A 20,595-nucleotide genomic window follows, 5' to 3' on the forward strand; every position below is an offset into this window, starting at 1 on the left:
AACTCCAAACAGAAATGCCAACTGGCCCAGCCGGGACTTAAACCAGTGACTTTCTTGCTGTGAGGTGACAGTGCTAACCACTGAACCACCATGCCGCCCTTAATTGACATTATCTGTCAGCGTATATAAAGGGACAGTTCATTATCATTGTGCGGTAACCACTGACTTCCACAGTTTTCGTTTTTCCTACTATAAATGCCAATGGTTAGCAGCTTCTAACATTCTTCAAAATATCTTCTTTTGTATTCAATAGGAAAAAGAAAGTCAAACAGGTTGGGAACAAGTGTGTGATGATGAGTAAATGGTGACAGTTATTTCATTTTTTGGTAAGCTATCCCTTATTACCTTTAAATTGATGTGTATGTTTTGAAGCGTATGTATTAACCTGTGGATCTTGCTCTTTTTCTCTCAAAAGAGTCTGGCTCTCTTTCTGATCATTGAGGAAGAACGTCTGGTTGTTCTGGAAGTTACTCAGGCTCTTCTCCTGCAGGAGTTTGGTGTAGGCCTCTGCTGCTGATAAGGCACGCAGGTGACGAGCGCCCCCTAAAGGCTTGGGCGAGGGAGTGCAGCTCCTGAAATAAAGCGTAGGCATTGTGATGATGAACTATATTAGCTTTGTACCTCTGATACAAAAAATGCAGCATGAAGGGATAGGTCACCTAAAAATAAAGATTTCTTCAGCATTTACGCACACATAAGTGGTTATAAACTTTTATGATTGTCTTTCTTCTGTTTGTTACGTAGCAGAAGCACCTCGCTACGCACATAAGGATAAGGATGACCGTCTATTAAAAGAGGTCACCCAGAGTCCTCTTTACTGTTCCCCAAGCACATACAGACAGGTCAAGTTGTCGAAAAGGGGTAACAGATTTATTAACATAAATATTTCCAATATCAAAACAAGGGAACAAAAGGCCAAAACAACAAACAAAAGAGTATGCTACCTAATATTAGATCTCTTACCTAAACCGAAAATAAAGTTCTGTAAATAAAACAATAATTCTACCCTCCCTTACAATCCTTTAAACAGGAGAAAACGTGACAATATCATTTAGCAGTAGATAAACATTTGGCCACAGCTAATACAGAATACCGTCCTATTACCGTTTTTTACAGAGTATCTCACCAGATGACTTTGGAAAAGGGTTGCGGACAGGAAAGAAACGCTCAGGCACGGTTAATGCAAGTTACAAAAAATAAGAATTGAATAAGCTAAATTGGCCGTAGTGTATGCGTGTGAATGCACATATAAATTTGGGTGAACTAGTTTTTGACCATTAAGTTATTTTGTTTAATAAGCTCCAGATTTGGCTTCAGTACTGACTAATCTAATGCAGGCCCATAGCCAGGGGGGTTCGGGTGTTTTGAACCCCACCCAACTGACAAATTCCAGAATTTGACCCCTATATGAGCTAATTTATCCCATTTTTGACTGCTGTACCATCATAAACTTTAGGATTTAAGACAAGGATTTAAGACAAACTTAATTTTTAATTATTCAAGTGGCTAAATTCATTTCCCAGCGATGGGTTTCAGCTGGAAGGGTATGTGCTGCATAAAAATTCTGCTGTGGCGACCCCAGATTAATTATTTTGGACAAAGACGAAAAGAAAATGAAAGAATGAATGAAAGTTGAATGAGCTGGCAAGTTTTTATTTGCCCATAGTTTGCAGTTTTTAATTTAAAATAAATTTTAGCAGATCCCTATTTGTAAATGATAAATAATAATACATTTATTTATTTTATTGTATTGTATTTAAAATAAGTATTTTACTTTTTTTTCAATTATTTATTTAAAATGCTTAATCTCATAATACTATTTATAAAACTGAATTAACTGACAGTTTGAATCTAAATTTGCATGTAAAAACTTCATAGTAAAATAGTCTGGTGAGCACTCCTACAATTTTTTTTGCTGCATTAAAACAAGTGTGGTTATGATCACCATCCGACAAGCTGATCCAGCAAATATTAGTTCTTAAAATGTCACTAAAATGCATAATTGAATAAATGAGGCAAATAACTGCAAAAAAAGGTCAACTTTTTCAGAAAAAAGAACCTCCTCTTTTAACAGGCTGGCTACGGGCATGTAATGTATATGCATAATAATATTGTATAGCTTCCTATTTAAAATATGAATTTAAAAGATAGATTTGTGAGGGGTGTTGTTATATATATGCTGAGCACTGTATATACATTTTTTAGATAAGCAAATTTTAATGTTTTAACTTAAGAAGAATAAAGAAAGCAATATTTGGTGAAACTACTTAAAAGTTTTGTTATTCTGGCCAAATATCCCTTTCTGAAAAATAAATTCTTTATGTGTGAATGTTTTTTTTTATTGTGAAGAAATATGATCTTTATAGAATAAAATAAGTGTTACCATTTTAAAATATAATCCATTTTTACAGTAGTTATTTAAATCTATCAAGTTAAATTAGAACCTTTAATGTACACTGAAAATTCTGTAGCAGCAATAAAATAGGCTAAATGCTTTTAATGTTTCATATCAGTTAACATTTACTTCATTTGATGTAATAAAAGGGCTTTAGTTTTATGTTTTAGTAATAGCTGACTATAATAGTTCTGCCCGTTATGATATATTGTGATGGCAGTAATGTCGTACCTGCTAGCAGGGGAGGCACCAGACCAAAATTGAGATGGATGAGTATATAAGAGTGGACTGCCTTGAATATGATGAAGTGCTTCGTCAAGGTTGGGTGTTCTTCTCTTAAAGGCTGCTGCAGAACACAAATCACCCTATTTACTGTTTATGGCAGACGGACTGTTTACAACACACACACTGACCTTATAGTACTACTAACACAGTGCATGTAAACACATGGATTAGTGTTCACCTGACTTTTCACTGAACATACCGGGTCTTTTCCTTTGGGAAGGCGGGAGATGAGCTCTTTGGAAGTTCTCTGTGGCCTCCTGGACCTGCTGATGGCGCTGTTGTAGAATATTCTCCCTTAGTCTCTGCTCCTGAACATCCCACTGTTTTCTTTTCTCATCTAGAGCCCTGAAAATAGAAAAACAGCCAGACGGTTTACATGCATGCCAATATATCAGCTTATTAAAGGGATAGTTTACTCAAAAATCAAAGAAATACTCTCTATTTACTCACCATTGATTGAGCTTCTTTATTCTGTTGAACACACAAAATATGATATTTTGAAGAAATCTGAAAACCTGTAAACATTGACTTCTAAAGTAGAAAAAAAATACTATGAATGTCAATGATTACAGGTTTCTGGCATTCTTCAAAATATATTCTGTTGTGTTCAATAAAAGAAAGATAGTCAAACTTGTTTGGATAAAGTGAAGTGTAATTAAATGATGAATTTGCAATTTTGGGTGAACTATCATTAGTACATAACACGCTAATATCGAAATAACAAGCTAATATAAAATAACCCATGGAAAAATAACCTGGCAGTGCAAGTAAAATGTATTTGGTTTTTCAATAAATCAATTCATCTCCATGTTTGCTCAAAGGAATCTGGGTTGTTGTAACCCACACTGTAAAAGAGTGATTAACTTTCACTAAACTTAAAATTGTAACAACAACCAATTATTTTTAAAGCATGTGATGAGTATTGCTCTCAATATGTTTTAATAGCCATGTTAAGTCTATTGTTCGAACATGCTTTTTACATCTGAGGAACATTGCAAAAATCAGAAATGTTGTTTTAAAGAAAGAGATGAAGCTGCTTGTCCATGCCTTTGTCTCTTCACGGGTGGATTATTGTAGTGTTCTGTGTACTTGTCTGAACAAATCTTTCATGGATCAATTGCAAGTAGTGCAGAATGCAGCAGCGAGGCTTTTAACCAACACCAATAGGAGGTCACACATTACTCCTGTACTTAAGGCAGTTTGATCCTTTTAACGATATTATTAATTTGTTTAAAGGCGGAAGGATGAAAACTTTGGCAACTGTTTGCAGCATATCAAATGCACTACTTGACTTCTAATGGAAATGAAACTTTAATCTAATTGGCAATATCAGACTATTGCGCAAGCTGCTGTTATCTCAGACGTTTACTTTCCAGGGTAAACAGAAACTTGAGCTTTCTCTAGCAGATGCATTTCAGCTTAATTAATTTGTTAGTGGCACAGAATGTAGCGCATGACTATGATGCAAACCCATTGAGCTGTCTGTCAGAGCACCTACAATCATGGAGAATAAAAATAGCAACCTGAATTAAATTTGAAGTGTTATTTTTTTAAATTTCTTTATTCTTTAAAAATAGTATTCTTTTTAGATTTAAGATTTTTATTATGTCAAGGGCGTAGGTTTGCACTTGACATTGGTGGGGCCATGTGAGTCAAATCCCCCCAGGCCAAGGGGGATTTGAAAGGCCAAAGGTTGGATTATTCTTCTTATTATGTTATAATTTTTCTTTTTATTCAAATGGCCAGTTTCTGACTGAGGAAAGTTAAATGTGCTGGCCAGATTGTTATTTGCCTGTAGGCTTCAGTTTTCAATTTAAAACAAGTTTTAACAGGTTTCTAAAAAATGTAATGATATATGATAATACATTTATATTTTAAAAATAAGATTTAAAAAAATCTTTTCATATAAAAAATTTATAAAAATGTTATTTATTAATTTATAAAAACTGTACTATAAAATGTACAGTTTAAATGCACATTTTTAATAAAACACTAAAAACACTAAACACTAAAAATAGTAATATAGCATGGTAAGCAATTTGACAAAATTGTAATTATGTAAGTACCATTTGTAATTTGATGTACCAAAATATTTTTGGTACATCAAAAAGTGTGATTTTGATAACCATCCAACAAGATAATCCAGCAAAAAATAGTTCTTAAAATGTCACTAAAAAGCAATATTTACACATAATTATCCATAAATATTAGTATAATAGTTAAATAGAAAATGGGGCAAATAACTGCAAAAAGGTTCAGTTTTTCCGAAAAAAAAAAAAAAATAACGACCCCTTTCAATGAGCTGGCTACAGGCCAGATGTCATGTTGAAAGAATGTTAGCAGCTACAGCCTCTCACATGACAGAAGGCAAAGGCTCAGCCAATCACAATGTTTATATGTGTTTTGGGGTGGTGTGACTCAAGGAAAAATGAGATTTAACTGTTTCTGCATGTCTAGGTTAATAATGACGGCGCCATTTTTTTCAAAGTGAATCAAATTATTGGTGGAGACATTTCAATATCTGGCGGATATGTGTGGGGACGGTGTATTTTTATAATTTCTTTCTTTTTGGCTTAGTCCCTTTTATTAATCGGGGGTCGAACAGCGGAATGAAACACCAACTTATCCATCTTATGTTTTACGCAGCGGACGCCCTTCCAGCTGCAACGCATCACTGGGAAACACATACACACTCATTCACACACACATACACTATGGACAACTTAGCCTACCCAATTCACCTGCACCGCATGTATTTGGACTGTGGGGGAAACCGGAGCACCCGGAGGAAACCCACGCAACCTTCTTGCTGTGAGGCGACAGCACTACCTACTGTGCTACTGCATCCCCACAGTGTATTATGTAATATATAATATTATGGCAACACAATTAAGGTTAATTTCAGGAATTTTGTCAATTAATGACCTTTTTTCTGCAGTATGTACCACCCTGATAAATAATAATAATATGAAATATCAAAAATGGAGATATGGCATGTCTTGTCATTGACATGCATACACACAGAACTGAAGGAATATACTATCTATGTATTTACTATGAATACATGTATATGAATGTACTTAAACTACTGAATTTTTAGGATTGGTTATTAGGTGATCTGTTAAGCTGTCTAAGTGGCTTTGTTTCTCTTAATTATACAATTATTTATATTATATTTTATATTATATATTATATTTATTTTAATGTATGTTTATTTTGATATAGCTTTAATTGTGATTGATTTTTGTAATTTGTTTTAATTAAAAATATCAGAAAAATCATCATGTCAATGACACTGATGTATTCTTTAAAAATAGTTAAACTGAAAACTAAAAAATGTTAAACTAAAGTTTAACTAAAGTTAACTAAATCAAAGTTTTACTTAAACTAAAAACTATACAACTAAAAGACCTTTTAAGACCTTCTAAGTTAAAACAGTTTGAATAATCGTATTTATGAAATCTAAAAAGATATTATTAAAATATCACATGCTTTAAACCAAGTTATTTTAGTCATATTGATCAATTTTAAACAGTGATAGTTTGAATTAATATAATGATTTTTTTTAGACTTTCCATTTTCATTTTTAATTTTTTCTCTGAACTGACAAAACAGTCTCTTCTTCCTCATCATCACTGCTTTGTATAAAGTACTCTTTCTTTGCTCTTAGAGCTTCTATTTCAAGCAAGTAAATCCTGGCTGACAAGTAAAGGATTGTATAACAGTATCTGCGCACTGTAGGGTAGCTTCACTTTCAATGTGCACAGAGACTGACCAGGTCAAAACCCCAGACTGAGTCATTAACAGCATGGAGACAGTTCTTAGTATATCTGACACTCACTGTCAACACTGTATTCAGCTGGTGTGCATTGCTTCTGATCGCTGGGACTCTTGCCCGGCAGTCTTTTAGCACATAGTTGCCTTGTTGGTGAATACACTGATGCTTTTTTTCTTGTTTACGCCATCTCATAACAGGTCTTCAGAGACCAACAGAAAGAGCTGTGTGCTTTTATATCCACGTTGAAATGTATTAAATGCTTTAGAAAATAAATTTACAGCAGACATACATATAAATGTACTATTGCAAATGTTTGTTATTTTTGTAAATGTAAATCTTTATGAAAATGTACTTTTAACTGACAAAGATGAGTCCGGAGATTTTTTAATAAAACTAAAATAATGTTTGTGTTGAAGTTTACATACATTGTGCACAAATGTAAAAAAAACAAACAAAAATGTTTACAGATAAATAGATTGAGCACATTTTTAATGAAAATGCTATTTTAATTTTTGCACTACAATGTTTTAAAAATTAGTTAGTGGAAATTTTCCAGCAATTGCTTAACTTAGTGATAAATGTTTTGACACCAAATTTATATAATAATATAATGTAATTTACATAAAATACACTTTGATGTAAATTCATCAGCCACCCATAAAATGAGCCAAAATCCCATGCAGTAATGAAATCAACATAAAATCAGATACATTTTTGTCACACTTACTTTCTTCTGCGATTAGTTTCCAGAGAAAGCTTTCGAGCCCGAGCCCGACAGTACCTCTGCTCCTGTAACAGCACTTCCCTTTCATCTTCAGTTTCTCCATATACACCTGATCTGATGCTAATGTGATGCAAAGTTAAGGAAGGTACTTATATATATATATATATATATATATATATATATATATATATATATATATATATATATATATATATATATAATGTGTGCTTTGTTTGTTTAGTGTTAGTCATAAAAAAATCTGTACAAATAATCAACTAAGCCAATTGTTTTGCTACAGTAAATTACAGCTGAATAGACTACAATATCCACATATAATTCACACACAAAAAAGGATACGAGTAAGAAAGTGTGTCCTCCATGACTGACATCCCAAATATCAGGTCTCCACAAAACGAATATCTCATCCATATAGCCAAAACTGTATCTTATCGCGCAATAACATAGCTGGAACAAAAGGCTTCAAAAGGAAAATACTGAAGAATGACAACAAGGTAAAGACTAGAAAGCCGGTGGAACGTCAAACAGGTAACATGTACTACCTCTGACTTTATGACGTCCTTTTGGTATGATACTTAATTTATCCAAACCGAGTGCGTGTTATCTTGTCATTGTGTTAAATTATATCAGGTTAAGGTAACGTTAACCCTTCATCGCCATTCTCTACAGGTGAAAGAGTTACGCCATGTCAGTAACCAGTGACGCGCTTCCTTGACAACAGACACAAACTCACGGTGGAGGCGCGGTCACGTCACGTCAGTCAGAAGGGATTGATCCTCCTCAATCTCAGCGGATTTAATACACTGCTGCTCCCTGCTGGATCATTTGAATACTCAACAGGTTACTTTCTTGTAGCGACACATACATTTTTCATTCTTGGAATGTCTACGTGAGCAGTCTGATGTCAGTTGTAAATTTCTCAGTTTACCGGTTTCGGTCAGTTATTCTACAGGTTAATATTGTGAATAAGTTACTTGCATCGTGGCGCACTTCCTAACCACGAGGTCCTAATATTTCACCTGCACCTGCCTTGAAAAAAAGATACACTTTTCCCATGTAAGTAGCCTACACAAAAAGAGGTAATGTTAACAACTGAACACCCATACAGCCAAATATACCAATATATAGCCTACCACCAGGATGAGTTGGAGTAGGCCTACACAAACACTCGGTCTTCAAATAATGTGTTGTCTATATGTTGAAAAATGTAAGCAATATACAGACCCATAGCCAGCCTGGTGAAAGAGGGGGTTATTTTTTTCTCCAAAAGTAGACATTTTTTGCAGTTGTACTCTTTATTTTCTATTTAATTATGTAATTTAATTACTGCATTATAGTGACATTTTAAGCACTATTTAGCTGAATTAGCTTGTCGGATGGTCATCATAAATGCACTTTTTGATATATCAAAAACATTTCCTAAAGATTTTATAATAAATAAATGTGAAATAATACTTATTTTTAAAATACATATTAATTACATCATATATCATTAGAAAAATAATAAGAATCTGTTAAAGTTTTAAATTAAAAACTGTAGTCTATTGTCATTTATCAGGCAACTAACAAACTGGCCAGCACACTCAGCTGTTCTCAGTCAGAATTTGGCCCTTTGAATAAAAAAATATATATATTAAAACATGATAATATAATGTAAAGATTCACCATTGTTCTAGCCAAACTAGTATTCAATTCAGTTTCAATATGGGCTGCTTTTGGTGCAACTTGCTCATCTTTTGTTTCAAGAATAAAGTTTCACAACAACTCTGCAGTGAAACAAGACTTCTTTTGCGTCAAATTGTAAGAATAAAATATATGTTAGCAATGGCCAAAACGGATTAGCTAAAGTCACACCAAAGCGTCAGCCAATTCCGCTTAGTCTTTAAACCTTTTTTTAATGGGTTATTATCAATATTTATGATGGCATAGCAGTCAAAATAGGACAAATGAGCTCATGTATGGGGCAAATTCTGGACATTTGTCAGTGAGGTGTGGGTCTTCCGAACCACCCGAACCCCCCTGGCTTCAGGCCTGTTATATTATCCCTTTAGGGGTCAGTAGATTTGACCCCTTTGGCATTTTTATTATAAAATAAATAAATAAATAAATAAACAAACAAACAAACAAACAAACAAACGAATCAATAAATAAATAAATAAATAAATAAATAAATAAATAAATAAATAAAATACTTTATGACCTATTAAGCTATATCCAACCACCAGGGGGTGATCAAAATATTTTGTGCTAATCATACTAAATCATACAATCATGAAAAAATTTCGCTTAATCATTCAGATGAATCAGTCAAATGCTTATAATGAATTAAAATACCCTGAAAAGCACTGAATTAGTCATTGTTGAGTGGAGAAAAAACTCACAATTGCAAGAAAATGTAACATTTCTGAGAAAAAAAAAGAAAATGGCAAGAAGGTATATAAATGCACACAAGGTTTGATATTTACACAAACAGGTGCAACAGATTTATAAAAAAAAAACGAAAACAATAATAAAAAAACAATTTATTATAAAAATGTGGCATTATTATAATTACAGCAGTTTCCCCTAAAATTTCCGCCCATCTGTCCCTCATGATGTAGTCTTTATTTGAAGGTCTTTCACACATTAACTGCTTTAAATCACTTAACTGAAGTTGTGAATGGCGGGTCTTCCCAGGGTTGATCCTGTCTGTCACAGCCGCTGCAAAGTGTGAATTGAAGTGAAGCTGCTGGGTTAGAGATGTTAGAGTGTGAATGTAAGTAGCTGACAAGCCGTGTCGACCCGTTCAGGTATGTTTGTTCCAGCATGACATAGACTCTTTTGAACCACCTCCTCTCTCGCTGTCTAGGATCTCTACATGACTGTCCTCCTGTGACTGACCCTCCTGACTGTGAGATGCATCAGTGTGCAGCAGAATCTGCTCCTGTGCTGTGCCATCGGCAGCTTTAAATTCACACTTGACATGTGAAGATGAAAAAAACGGTGAGTGAAAATGCACAGTTCACACATGCAAAAAATAAAAAATAAATAAAATAAAAAATAAAATAAAATATAAGATAATTATTTTAATGGATAAGTGAGTGAGTGAATACATTTAAATTTGTGCTGATGAATCATGATTAATCGCATTCAAAACAAAAATACACAATTATATATATATATATATACAGTTGAAGTCAGAATTATTAGCCCCCCTGAATTATTAGCACCCTTGTTTATTTTTTCCTAATTACCGTTTAACAGAGAGCTGATTTTTTTCAACACATTTCTAAACATTATATTTTTAATAACTCATTTCTAATAACTGATTTATTTTATCTTTGCCATGATGACAGGAAATAATATTTTACTAGATATTTTCAAGAGCTTCTATACAGCTTAAAGTGACATGTAAAGGCTTAACTAAGTTAATTAGGTTAACTAGGCAGGTTAGGGTGATTAGGCAAGTTATTGTATAACGATGATTTGTTCTGTAGAGGATTAAAAAATATATAGCTTAAAGGGGCTAATAATTTTGTTCTAAAAATGGCTTAAAAAATTAAAACTGCTTTTACATTATGCATGTTCAAATCAAGACTGAAAACACATCTGTTTAGCTGTGCCTTTACAGTATGAGCACTGTGCTACGTCCGACAGATTGCACTATTATGTTTTTCGTTTTCTTTTTCATTTTTTTATAACCTATTTTAACACATTTTAAATTGTTTTTATCTGTTTTTAATCATTTTTATTGTCTGCATTTTATGTCCTAAACTTGTCTTTTTTATTCCTGTTTATGTAAAGCACTTTGAATTGCCACTGTGTATGAAATGTGCTATATAAATAAACTATATATATATAATGTACATAAAAATATATCTGTAATATATTTGTATTTATACATATATGTAAATATACACTGCACACATGTATATTAATATTTAAATACAAACATTTATCTCATGTGATTAATTGTAATTAATCGTTTGACGGCACTAATTTAAATAACTAAATCAAAATACAAAATCTTTAAATTCACGCTTAAAGTGAAAAGGGATAAATGAGTGAAAATATACGGATACAAAAGCAGTGACATTAAAATTTACAAATATATAACAGGGTATGCGTGACGCAGTGGGTAGTACTGTCACCTCACAGCAAGAAGGTCGCTGGTTCGAGCCTCGGCTGGGTCAGTTGGCGTTTCTGTGTGAAGTTTGCATGTTCTCCCTTTGTTTGAGTGGGTTTCCTCCGGGTGCTCCGGTTTCCCCCATAGTCCTAAAGACATGGAGTACAGGTGAATTGGGTAGGCTAAATTTTCATTATCTTACAACTTATTTTATCTGTTGTATCTATTTTTATTCTTTTTTTTATAATTCTTATTATTTGTTTTTATTTTCTTACACTTGTCTCTTTTGTTCCTGTTTCTGTAAAGCACTTTGAATTGCCATGAAATGTGCTATATAAATAAACTTGCCTTGCCTAAAATGTCCATAATTTATGAGTGTGAATAAGTGTGTATGAATGTTTCCCAGAGATGGGTTGCAGCTGGAAGGGTATCCGCTGCATAAAACATATGCTGGATAAGTTGGTAATTTATTCCGTTGTGGCGACCCCGGATTATTAAAGGGACTAAGCCGAAAAGAAAATGAATGAATAACAGTATATATGACTGAAAAAGTATTTGTATATGTAAATTCACACAAAGAACTGTAAATTAACATTTCACTTGCAAATCACAGCAATGTAATATATGCAAAATAGTACATTACGTAAAAGTTATACATACAGTCAGGGATGGGCAGTATTTATGTACAATGTACTGTATGTATTTTAAATACAAATTAGTATTTTGTGATTTGTATTTGATAGGGTTCATGAAAATGGCTTAATATTTTGTATCAAAATACTTGAGTGTCTTTTATTTTTGTAGTTTAAAAATACTGTAAAATACTTTGCAAGTATTTTACATAATGACATCTTAAAAATGAAGTCTCTGATTGGTGCTTTCTCATTATTTGCCTAAGTTTAAGATCAGAACATAAAACTAATTTATTTTAAGAAGGTGGTGAATGATTGGATGGATGGAAATTATGCTTAAAGAAAGTAACAGTCAATGGGTGAGGGTATATTTAGTTGTTAAAGTCAACAACCATTGAAAACAACTTTTGAGCAATGCTAAGACCAGAAATATATAATGGCTATAGTGTACAATTCAGCATGTTTGCCTAAGAAATGTGATGTAATATGGATGATCAGAATTTTAGTGACCATTATCAGCATCAAATGGTCTAAACTATAGGACAGGGGTCACCAATCTCGTTCCTGGAGGTCCGTTGCCCTGCAAGGTTTAGCTCCAACTTGCCTGGGTGTTTCAAGTATACCTAGTAAGACCTTGATTAGGTTTTAGTTGTGTTTGATTAGGGTTGGAGCTGAAATCTGCAGGACACCGGACCTCCAGAAACAAGTTTGGTGATCACTGCTATAGGACATCATCTTCAAGACAAGACTTTCTGTAAGATTTGTGCAAAATGTATACTAAACTTAAAGAGATACACAAGTTACCTTTGGATTACAAGTTCAACTTTTATTATGCCACAACTTGGCCCTGTAGGTGAATGAAGTGGCAGAGAATATCTGTTGTTATCAAACATTGTTTACTTTACTAAGGCAGTTTAATGGAATCGGTCCAATAGGCCTGTTTATGGAAGGTTTACAAAGAAATTTCATGCTACCTTTTAAAAGTATTTTGTAGTATTTTTAAAATACAATTTTATTTTGTGGCTGCTGTATTTTGTAGAATTTTTTGCTACACTTAAAATATATGTATTTAGTATTTTATTTTAAAATACATTTTAGTGTATTTTTGCTCACAATCCCTGCATAAAGTCACCTTTAACATGTGATGCAAAATTGGTGAAATTTAGAATAGAAGTGAAGCAAAACGTTAGGATAAATGTGTGAATAAATAGATTCAGTAATTTAAAATACAGGAGAACTACATAGAAAAAATAGTATGTAAAAAATATACATACGAATTACAAGTTTGTTTATTAAGCAGATTGTTCAATTTCAAAAATCACTGGGATATATAATAACCACATATGTAAAGTTAACAAAAATATCTTTATCTCTCAATTTTATGTATTACCTTTTTGTAAATGACTTTTCTATTGTTATAAATTATTAGTCATTTCATTTATAATGAATCCTTTTGACTTATATAATGATTTAATGTATTCTTTTAAATATATGATTACTGCTGTTTATTTGACAAGAAAATACTAGTTTAGTTTAGATACTAAACTAGTTTACTAGTTTAGATAAATGTTCACATTTAATTTAGTGCTACTTGCAGGTTCTTTGTGATTATTAACAAAATTTGCTAGCAATCATTGAATAAAGCTGCTTAATTTATTTTCTAGTAATCTGTAGATCCTTTTATGCAAATCTGTCAGATTATGCCATTATTATTATCTTCATTAAAACTCTAACTACAGATAAGTACAGATAAGTACAAGTTACTGGATGATTTAATTTATAGACTAAGCAAAAAGTTTGCCTGTAAAATTTTCACCAGTAATCTTTTATCAGCCGTACGGTTTGCTGCCACAGTTAAGCTGTTGTTTACAGGAGATCTGGAATGAATGAAAATGACTTACACTGACTCCCAGGTTCTTGTTTCTTCTATTTCCCTCTTGAACCCCCCGTTTGTACTAAGCAAATAATAAACCCAGGCTAAGCATGTGGAGGACAAATGTAATCCAGATCTCTGTAATCCAGTTACTGTGAGACATCCTCTCTGATCCGGATTTACAGTCACAATGAAACACTGAGGGTGTGAAATGTATGCTGCCTCAGAAGTGCTCTTCCACGCCGCATAGGGATTAAAGCTGCTTATACTGTCCTGATATTAGCACACATTAACACATTAAAAAAACAAACCTTGAGGTGTTGCCCTTCTTTCATCTTAAGGGCTTTTGGAAAAACTTCACAGGGCAAAATTGTTGCGTTTTTAAATCACAGTAGATCATTTTCTCCAGCAGGAGACGTTAATGCTCCATTAATGCCACTTATGACTGATCGCTTCTTCCGTGTCATAGCTCTAGAGGGCGCTGTTGACCCGTTTTTTTTCTTTTTATTCGTGGGTGGGAAAATGTGTGTGTAGGCTATGTGTGGCAAAGAGAGCGTGTCTGGAGAGATGGGGGTCAGATAAATTTTGCTAGTACAATTGTGTCGAACTGTCATCTGAGGAGGAAAGTGCTTCAATAGCGTTGAGAGAGTCTGACAGTGAAAGCCAGCTTTTCCTCGCTTTTATTGTGGCCCTCAGGGTAACATGAGTGATCATTTCTCCCAGACTGGTGGCTGACGTGTCACAAAAAAGGTGTCTCACACAAGCCGCATCGTCTGGGATTGATTGGCCCTCTCCTCTGTAAAACACAAGGTAACCGGATTTCGATTGGACTGTATTTATTTGGTCTTATTGGGAATTGAATTTGTCCCCATGTTCTGAGAAGGGATAATCAGAAAGTAAATAGCAGAGACTTGGGCTCGCTGTCACGCTCTTACTTTTATTTTTGAAAGTCAATATCCGTCCACTTGTTTAAAGTCTGAGGTGTTCGTTTGCGGACAACAATGTACTTAAAAAGGAAAAGTTTTGACTTTGTGTTTTTTAGAAAAGTTTAACGTGCATATGACTATGAATCAAAACGAAACCTGTTCACAGATACACAGACTTAAAGGGCACATATTTTATCCTTTTATAAGATTTAAGATACGTTTTTATGTCTCCAGGATGTGTCTGTAAAGTTTCATCTCAAAACACCCATCATATTATTTATTATACTTTTCAGAATATTGGTATAAGAGTGTCTCCGTCTCAGCAGCATCAGATAAACAGCACAGTGACAGACATGAAGGAAAAAGATCTCACATAACGTTTGCGAGAAATATTACAGTGAAAATTTTCCCAATGATTATTTGATGTATTTGTTGTGGGGTTAATTCACACACAATGTCCTTACAAAATTCATGCACACACACACAACGCATGCGTGAGTTTAACTTAGCACAGTTTTTGCACGGCAAATGTGACTTTTAGAGATATCATTACTAAGATTGAAGATGTTACTAGTTACCCAGTAGGTAGTGCTGTTGCCTCACACGAAGAAGGTCGCTTGTTCGCACCTCAGCTCGGCTTGGCTCAGTTGGTGTTTCTGTGTCGAATTTGCATGTTCTCCCTGTCTGCCTGGGTTTCGTCCGGGTGCTCCGGTTTCCCCTACAGTCCAAAGACATGTGGTATAGGTCAATAAGGCAGGCTAAATTGTCTGTAGTGTATAAGTGTGTGTATAAATGAGTGTGTGTGGATGTTTCCCAGAGATGGGTTGCCGCTGCGTAAAAACGTGCTGGATAAGTTGGTGGTTCATTCCGCTGTGGTGATCCCGGAATAAAAAAGGGACTAAGCCGAAAAGAAAATGAATGAATGAATGAATGTGACCAAAAAAAATATAAATAAGGGCAGTGGCTTAGTAGTTAGCACTGTCTCGGCCGGGCTAGTTGGCAATTCTGTGTGGAGTTTGCATGTTCTCTCCCTGTTGGTGTGGGTTTCCTCTGGGTGCTCTGGCTTTGCCCACAATCCAAAGACATTTGCAATAGGTGAATTAAATAAACTAGCTTGTTAAGAGCAATTTTAAAAGCAATTTTACTGGCCACGCAATGGATGAAAACACAATGAACAGATACTTTTCCAACTCATTATCTGCAATGTTTTTTTCAATGTTTTTTTTTACAGTTCATCCAGAGATCCTCTTCAAGACAGGACTTTATGTATACAATTTTTACAAAATATATACTAAAGTGAAAGAGAACTAAATGTTTATGAATACTTATTCATGTACAGTAGAGGTGAATGGTGTGGCAGAGAAGCTGACTTAGGGCCTACTCGCACTATGCTATCCGAACCGTGCCCAGGCCCGTTTCCCAGATCGTTTGAGAAGTGTGAGTGCGCTGAATCGGGCTCAGGCATGGTTCACTTGGTCGGCCCTGGCCCGGTTGGAAGGGGTGGGCCTGAGCGCGGTACACTTGGGCTTATTAATTATTCACTACTGAACAGCGCAGCATCAATGATGTAAGCTTGCCCAGGCCCGATTGTAGTGTGAGTGCTGGCCGTTGGGGGAGATGGGAGGGGGGGACAAGCGTGCTTTGGCCCGGTTCGAGGCAACTGTAGTGTGAGTACGGCCTTAAACTTGCTCAGAAACTTGCCGTTGCTGTCAGACATTGTTTACTCCACTAGATCACTTTAATGGTAAGAGGATTGATTGAATAGGCCTGTCGATAGAAAGCTTGTGAAGAAATGTCATGCTCCCTTGTAAAAGTATTTTGCACTATTTTTCAAAATACAAAATACAGTGTTTTATTTTGACACTTGTTGTGGCTGCTGTATTTTGTAGTTTACTTTGATACAAGTAAAACTGAGGTATTTTGTATTTTATTTTAAAATACTTTTTAATGTATTTTTGCCCGTCCCTGATTATATGTGTTACTATGGAGACATGTTATAACCGCACTCCTACCTCATGTTGCAGTGGGCCTCAAAATGGGAGGGATTTGGATCCTCTTTTATTGTCAGGAAATTAAAAAAAAGAGACTTATCAAATTTATATCAATCCAGTATGACTGTGGACACACTTTACCTACACACAGTTCTGTCCAAACAGCCTACAAAAGATGATTTTCTTCACAGGTGCCCTTTAAATCTGTCGATTATATATGCATTGCAGGCTAGTTGATTTAGTTAATTATAAAAATGATGAAAAAAGGTATGCTTTGCTTACATATGGTCTTGTTGTTTGCCATTTTGGGGATAAAGAACTTATTTATGAACAACACAAAATATGCATGTGTATAGTGTTGTCTTATTCACACATTTGTGTTTGTATTGTTTCTACTTTGATAAAAAAACTTTTAAAACTACTATTCATGAAACCATTTTGAATAGACTATGTTTTCAAGTTTTTAATTTGAAGTTTAAAACTTGCAGGGCTAAGTGTATCCTTAATTACAAATCCCACAATGAACGTGTAAACATTTACTGTCCAAGAAAGAGAAGAATAATCTTTTGATGACCTTTTTGGTTGACCTTTTGCGACAACTTGTAACCAAAAGTGGGTCGTATGTTAGACTATTAAAGGCTGTCATGAATTATAATATTTAAACATCAAAATAGTCATACACAAAAAGCAAATTAAATTGTTTTAACAACTTGATCTAATTGCTGAGTTGATGATGTGCAAAACTAATTGCTGAGTTGATGATTACTGTCAGTAATGTAAATTCTGCAATTTGTGATTTTTTGCAATTTTGCATTTTAACTCGATTACGAATAGTGAATGATTAAATTTTTTTTTGCCCTCGTAGTTCATTGACAGGTCTTGTACAGTAAATATTCTCACATATTACAAGTGAGAGATTTCTGAATGAAGGTTGCATTACATGATTTGAAGAAAATCAAGGACAACACAAACTATCTACTATCAATGATTATTAATTGAACATCAATGCTAAATTGCCAATGCTGACATTAAATCACACATTGCCTGAAACAAAAAGTCACTTTTTTCTTATAATATATATTAGAAGTAAAAACAAGCAGTATCTCCTATAAATATAATAACTCTTGTATATCCTGCAAATAATATTTTAAACAGTGAATTTCTTGAATCTTCTGTAAACAAATCTTTTAATGTAAATAATAATTTTAATGTAATAGAAAATATTCCGTCTCAAGACATCTTTGGCGCAGCATCCCATCAATGTAGTGCAAAGTAAGGCTCAAGAATGGGTCCATCATCCTACTTGACCAGAGACCAGATGTGGCTGCAAAGTGGCCACAGAAGTATCAGCCACAGCCTTTAACAGAGCAGGGTCATGCGACTCCACACGCAGAAAAGTTATTTAAAAAGATCATCCTGGAAATATTAGATTAAATATACACTTAAAAAAATTATTTTTTTGCTAATTCAAACTACTTATTTAAAATGAGCTGGAACAACACAATTCTTGAGATTTCATTGGGACAACTTAATTTTTTTATGTTCAATCTACACACATTTGTTAAAATGAAACTCTGCATTTTTTACAGTGTAGGTTCTACATGTCGATTTCGATTACTTTTCGATTAATCACCCAGCTCTAGTTCATCTTGACTTTTATGACGTTTTAATTTTTCACCCTGAAATTCAGTTTTATTCTTTGCTAAATTAAACTTTGCTTTCATAATTCCATTTTCTCTCATTATAACTTTACTGGACTCCATTGGTTAATCTATTATTGTTAAAGTTGAAATAAGATGTTTAATGAACTTCGTTTGAATCAAGTAAATTTTAATAATTTATAAATCTTCTTAATATTATAACTTTCAGATATAATACAATTTATTCTTCTGTGCAGTAGTAATATAGGCATGTCTTTTTACCACAATATCTTCAAGTTCTAACTTTTTAAAATAAAACAGTAAAAAGCTGGTAAAGTCACTATCATGTCAGCTCTGGAGATTAAGTCCCCAATTAATAAAATCAAAAATTAATACACACAGAGACATGAAGAACATGCAGACTTCATATGTAAATAGCCCTTTTGCTGTAAAATATATTGCGATTAGACCTTAGACTTAAAGTTTAAATAATATATTTTGATGAATATTTGAACAGTTTTTGTTCACAAAGTGAATAAAACAGCACTCAGCCCCATTAAAAATGTATATATAAATAAATCCACAGCTCAAAAATGCAAACCATTTTCGAAATGGCATGAGTAGATGACGTAAAAACTTCATTTTTCTTTGGTAAGCTATCCTTCTGTTGTGAATGATCATTATGAAATTCCATTCCACATACTCCACATACTCTTCCCCTCTTCAAAATGAACACACAACAGTGCTATAAGTTTCTTATTTAAAGTCTAATCTGATTGAGGGTCCTTAAAGACAATATCATTACAAAACCTCATCTTTTAATTAGCCAATTACAGAAATGCTTAAGGTGAATGGCGTCATGGTTGGTACACACTGATTCACTGAAAATAATGTTGCCTTCCGGGCTTCAGCATATGATAATCTGATGAGGTGAAATAATGAGTCTCGGAGTGAAATTTCCCCCGATGGTATTGGTCAAAGCTGAAAAAACTTCACATTGCCGTGAGGAAAACTTTGTGCATTTTGTACAGGGAGTAATGGTCTTATCTTTGAAAGGTTTCATTTATTAGCATTACAAAGTCACCAAGCGAAGATGCCTGGAGAAGGAGAATAATTATTGCAGAAGGCCACCAGAATACCTACCTATACTTTCAGCTTCTTTCCAGATTTGTCCATATTCTAGTTTACTTTGTGAACTTGAGTTATGTGACAAATGTGCAAGAGTTATACTGTAAGTTTTGTGTTGATCCCAGTCTCTCTGAATAACACCTACCACTTCTTTTTGAGAGAGCAGAGCCAGCAGATGTGGCTATTTTACAGCCAGGGTAAAAGATTGATTATATCATTCTTTTATGACACTTTATATTTACCAACAAAAAACAACTTATTTAACACAATGACCCAGCAAAATCCCAAAACAGTTCACATTTGCTGGTTTCTCTTTAATAAAACCTGACTGGTTTGAATAAGACAAACATTAGTATGATTGCTCTTTTTATTAATGTACATTTGTGTGAATGCTGACACCCCAACCTTGGTTTGCTCCACATGGTGGACCCACACCATTGACACTATGGATCGAAGTCCACTTCCAAACAAACTCAGGTGCGGGTCGTCTCACAACATGGACTAAAGACATCTAAACGAACCAAAAACAGGATATGATGTCACAGAATGCAACCATTAAATGTACAGAATGCTCAAGCATTCTCCTCATTGTGATGATGACCATTACAAGCATCAGAATTGAATGATACATAACTACCAGTTTGAACACACTGTAAAATTGTGCTTGAACACAGAAATAACTTAAGTTTTAAGTTAGTTTTGTTAGGTTTTAACAATTTTCAGATTGTTATCACTATTTAGTTGTTTTGTGAACTTGCTCTGTGATCAGAATTATAAATACTTTATTGGTAAAAGTATTTATAGAACCAAATTTGCTTATTTATCTAAAATTCTAAGCTGTGCACAAAGCTACACTCTTTAAATTTTTATTTATTTATTGCATAAACACAAAGAATGTGCAAAAGATTGCTTATAGTGAAGGTCTTCACTTCAAATAATAATAATAATAATAATAATAATAATAATAATAATAATAATAATATTACAATAAATAAATAAATAACAAATAAAAAAGTTAATGAACATTACTACTTGTATTTCACTGAGTAATTCACAAAGGTACTAAAACCTTTAAAAAGGTACCAGGGTTTGACAGTAAC

The 20,595-nt window shown here is 33.8% G+C and overlaps 2 protein-coding genes across 16 annotated transcripts in view; both read right to left on the reverse strand.

Annotated features, from left to right (window-relative positions):
* Positions 1-10,156, reverse strand: part of cep126 (centrosomal protein 126) — a 29,078-nt gene extending 18,922 nt beyond the window's left edge. For 3 of the 15 annotated variants that reach the window (XR_015515135.1, XR_015515134.1, XM_087293323.1), the window contains exons 1-6: positions 7,743-7,900; positions 7,540-7,647; positions 7,186-7,302; positions 2,880-3,025; positions 2,627-2,738; positions 386-572 (exon numbers count right to left, since the gene is read on the reverse strand). Coding sequence is in view for 3 of the 15 variants with exons in the window: in XM_087293323.1 (XP_087149449.1) it covers positions 386-572; positions 2,627-2,738; positions 2,880-3,025; positions 7,186-7,302; positions 7,540-7,607 (630 nt within the window). In the remaining 12 variants the exon portion in view is untranslated. Of the gene's footprint in view, positions 1-385; positions 573-2,626; positions 2,742-2,879; positions 3,026-7,185; positions 7,303-7,539; positions 7,901-9,848; positions 9,929-10,029 lie in introns of those variants that run through there. The other 12 variants (XR_015515132.1, XR_015515131.1, XM_087293321.1 and 9 more) reach the window with 6 other exon arrangements.
* yap1 (Yes1 associated transcriptional regulator) overlaps positions 1-20,595 on the reverse strand; it is a 376,699-nt gene that overhangs the window by 119,350 nt on the left and 236,754 nt on the right. The gene's annotated exons all lie outside the window — the stretch shown is intronic.

Source organism: Danio rerio, chromosome 18 (assembly GCF_052040795.2).
Source record: "Danio rerio strain M-AB ecotype USA chromosome 18, GRCz13ab, whole genome shotgun sequence".
NCBI classification, from domain to species: Eukaryota; Metazoa; Chordata; class Actinopteri; order Cypriniformes; family Danionidae; genus Danio; species Danio rerio.